Source organism: Aulonocara stuartgranti (assembly GCF_965226115.1).
Source record: "Aulonocara stuartgranti genome assembly, chromosome: 18".
Lineage (NCBI taxonomy): Eukaryota > Metazoa > Chordata > Actinopteri > Cichliformes > Cichlidae > Aulonocara > Aulonocara stuartgranti.
This window is the reverse complement of record NC_138954.1, coordinates 7069291-7071817: the sequence shown is the minus strand read 5'-3', so window position 1 is coordinate 7071817 and position 2527 is coordinate 7069291. Positions and strand designations below refer to the sequence as shown.

Below are 2527 nucleotides of genomic sequence, written 5' to 3'. Positions count from 1 at the left end.
TTGATCATCAACAACGTGTCCTTGATAAAGGGTGTCTTGAATCCCTGTGTTTAATCATGACAACCTAGTACTACTGCTTAATCTTTAAATTTCCACTCACCTTTAAAAACTTTGTTTTGTAATTTGGTTTTTCTCATTTGGGCAAGATATGAATTTTTCCATGTTTCTTTTCACCTCAGTGTCTCAACGCTAAAGCAGTAAAATATAGAAATATAGTGTAGTTATTTTGGAAATTAACTTTGTACAGTGTGTAAAGAGTTCAAAAACTGAAACAGGTTAAATTTAAGTTATTTATGGATGTGACTGATTTGTGTTTTTAATTAAAACAAAATATTCTCGTTTGATAAGTCGTTGTCCTTTAATTATTTTTTATGTTTTTATGGTCATGTTATAATTATGCTTCTGGTGTTATCTAATTAGTATCAAATTAATTATTTTGTGGTGTGACTGCCTGTTTCACTTTAGCGGATGATTAACAGATAACAAACCTGGCCATGTGTGAGTGTGACGGCCAGTTTCCAGTAAAGTTGACTTGTACCTAGACATCCCAACAATGCTTTGATGGCAGCACGGTAAGAATAGCTCTCTCCGCAGGTCCTGTGCTCTGCAGACAGGGTAAGAGGCACTATCAGCGCGTTAGAGGTCAGTGTGTTTAGTGGGAAGCGCTGACGATCAGCATTGTGATTTTAGAAGCAAGTTAAAGGAGAGAGCAACTCGGGGGACATCACCTCGAAACATCATCAGAAGTCGGACTTGCCAGTTTAAAAGAGGCGTTGAATGAGGATGATGGGGGCAAAAGAGATATTCTTCATCACTATAAATCAAAATGTGTCCTTTATTGGTAAGTCGGTGTGGCAGAATATTCAAATTAACGAGTGAAATCATTAAAACGTTTTCATGAATTATTTGTGTATAAGCGGGTGCTTTATAATGATTTATCACTCTAACACGACAAAAGGATTTCCTGTGACAATTTACTGTTGCTATTATTTTTAAATTACTAACATTAATACATTATATGCTTATTTAGCTGTATTTAACTTTACTTAAAAAATACAGCTTCTTATTAGGCATTGAAAAGATTTGGTAGCACATATTCAGACATATTCACCATCTTCATTACAGGCAAAACCTGGTGGGTACTGATGTTGGTTTTCCGTCTGCTTGTCCTCCTCCTGGCCGGCTTCACGCTCTTTAGTGACGAACAGGACAGATTTAACTGTAACACCATGCAGCCAGGCTGCTCTAACGTGTGCTTTGATCTATTTGCTCCCGTCTCTGTCCTCCGTCTCTGGCTCTTCCACCTTACTCTTCTCGGTCTTCCCCATTTGATGTTTGCCACCTACATCATGCACAAAGTTTTGTCATGTCCCTATTTTGGAGGTTTCTACTGGGGCAGGAGTCGAGGAGGCTCGCCTTGCAGCGAGAATTCAGAATCCTCGAGAGAGCCGTCCTCGCATAAAGCCCTGCTTCATGACCTCCCACTTGGGAGGTCATGCGTGGGAGCGCCACGCTTCTACGGCGCTTACTTCATAGTTATAATTCTACGAATTCTTCTAGAAGCTATTTTTAGCGCAGCCCAGTTCTTTCTCTTTGGTTTGTCGATTCCTAAGAGTTTCCTCTGTTATGAGGCTCCCTGCACATCTGGAGTTGAATGCTACATATCCAGACCAACAGAAAAGAACTTAATGCTCAACTTCATGCTCTGCGTTGCGTTTTTATCAGTCCTGTTAAGTTTGGTTGATTTGGTGAACTCTGTGAAAGCAATGCTGAGGTGGAGGAGGAAGAGGGAGATGCTGATGGAGGAGATAAGTAATAGAGAGCAAAACAGCATGTTTAGAGTGGCAACTGTGACAGAAGACACTGATATTCTTTTAACCAGACGATCCAGCCCAAGTGGAAGCTCAAAGGTGAATGGCCTCAGAGATGAAAAACCTGCTGATGGAGTTGTGGCAAATAGTGGACTTTTTCAAATGAAGGCGAGTGTTGGGACCACGGTTAGAACTAGTGCAGCTAATGACAAGAGGCCAGAAAATACAGATGGCAAAGAAGTGAAGCCTCGGTCACCCACAAGCACATCAGTGTCATCTCACTTTGCCCCTCAGCACCACTTAAAACCTCCACTGTTCTCTCAAACAGACAAGGAATCACCAACGAACCCCAGAGCAACAACACCAATCCGGCAGTGCCGTAACGACGGCTCTCAAGACAAGAGAGCATGGGTCTAATTGGCTGACCGTGGCTGTTCATTATTGGCCCTGCACACACATTTACCTCATTAACAAAACCAAATATTTTGTTAGATGTGAATAAATAAATTCTTCTTTACCAGGAAGTTCTGGGAATTATGGACTAATAAAATTTACAGTTGATAAAATACTGTAAATTCTGAAATAGGGACCTCATAGCGAGAGCCCTTCAGCTTCCTCCAGCTCTACAGAACTTTATTATCTTTTAGCATGTTGTTTTGATTTGATGACCACTCCACTCTCATAAAATGTGTTTATCCTTTTCATTTTGCAGAAAA

At 40.6% G+C, this 2527-nt stretch overlaps 1 protein-coding gene across 1 annotated transcript; it reads left to right on the top strand.

Moving 5' to 3' along the window:
- Positions 1 to 786: 786 nt before the first annotated feature.
- Positions 787 to 2228, top strand: LOC309694735 (gap junction delta-4 protein-like; the record flags this gene model as incomplete). The annotated part of the gene is made up of 2 exons (XM_082514943.1): positions 787 to 841; positions 1126 to 2228. 2 exons carry the CDS (start codon positions 787 to 789, stop codon positions 2226 to 2228), a joined length of 1158 nt encoding a protein of 385 aa, XP_082371069.1.
- Between the last annotated feature and the right edge of the window lie 299 nt (positions 2229 to 2527).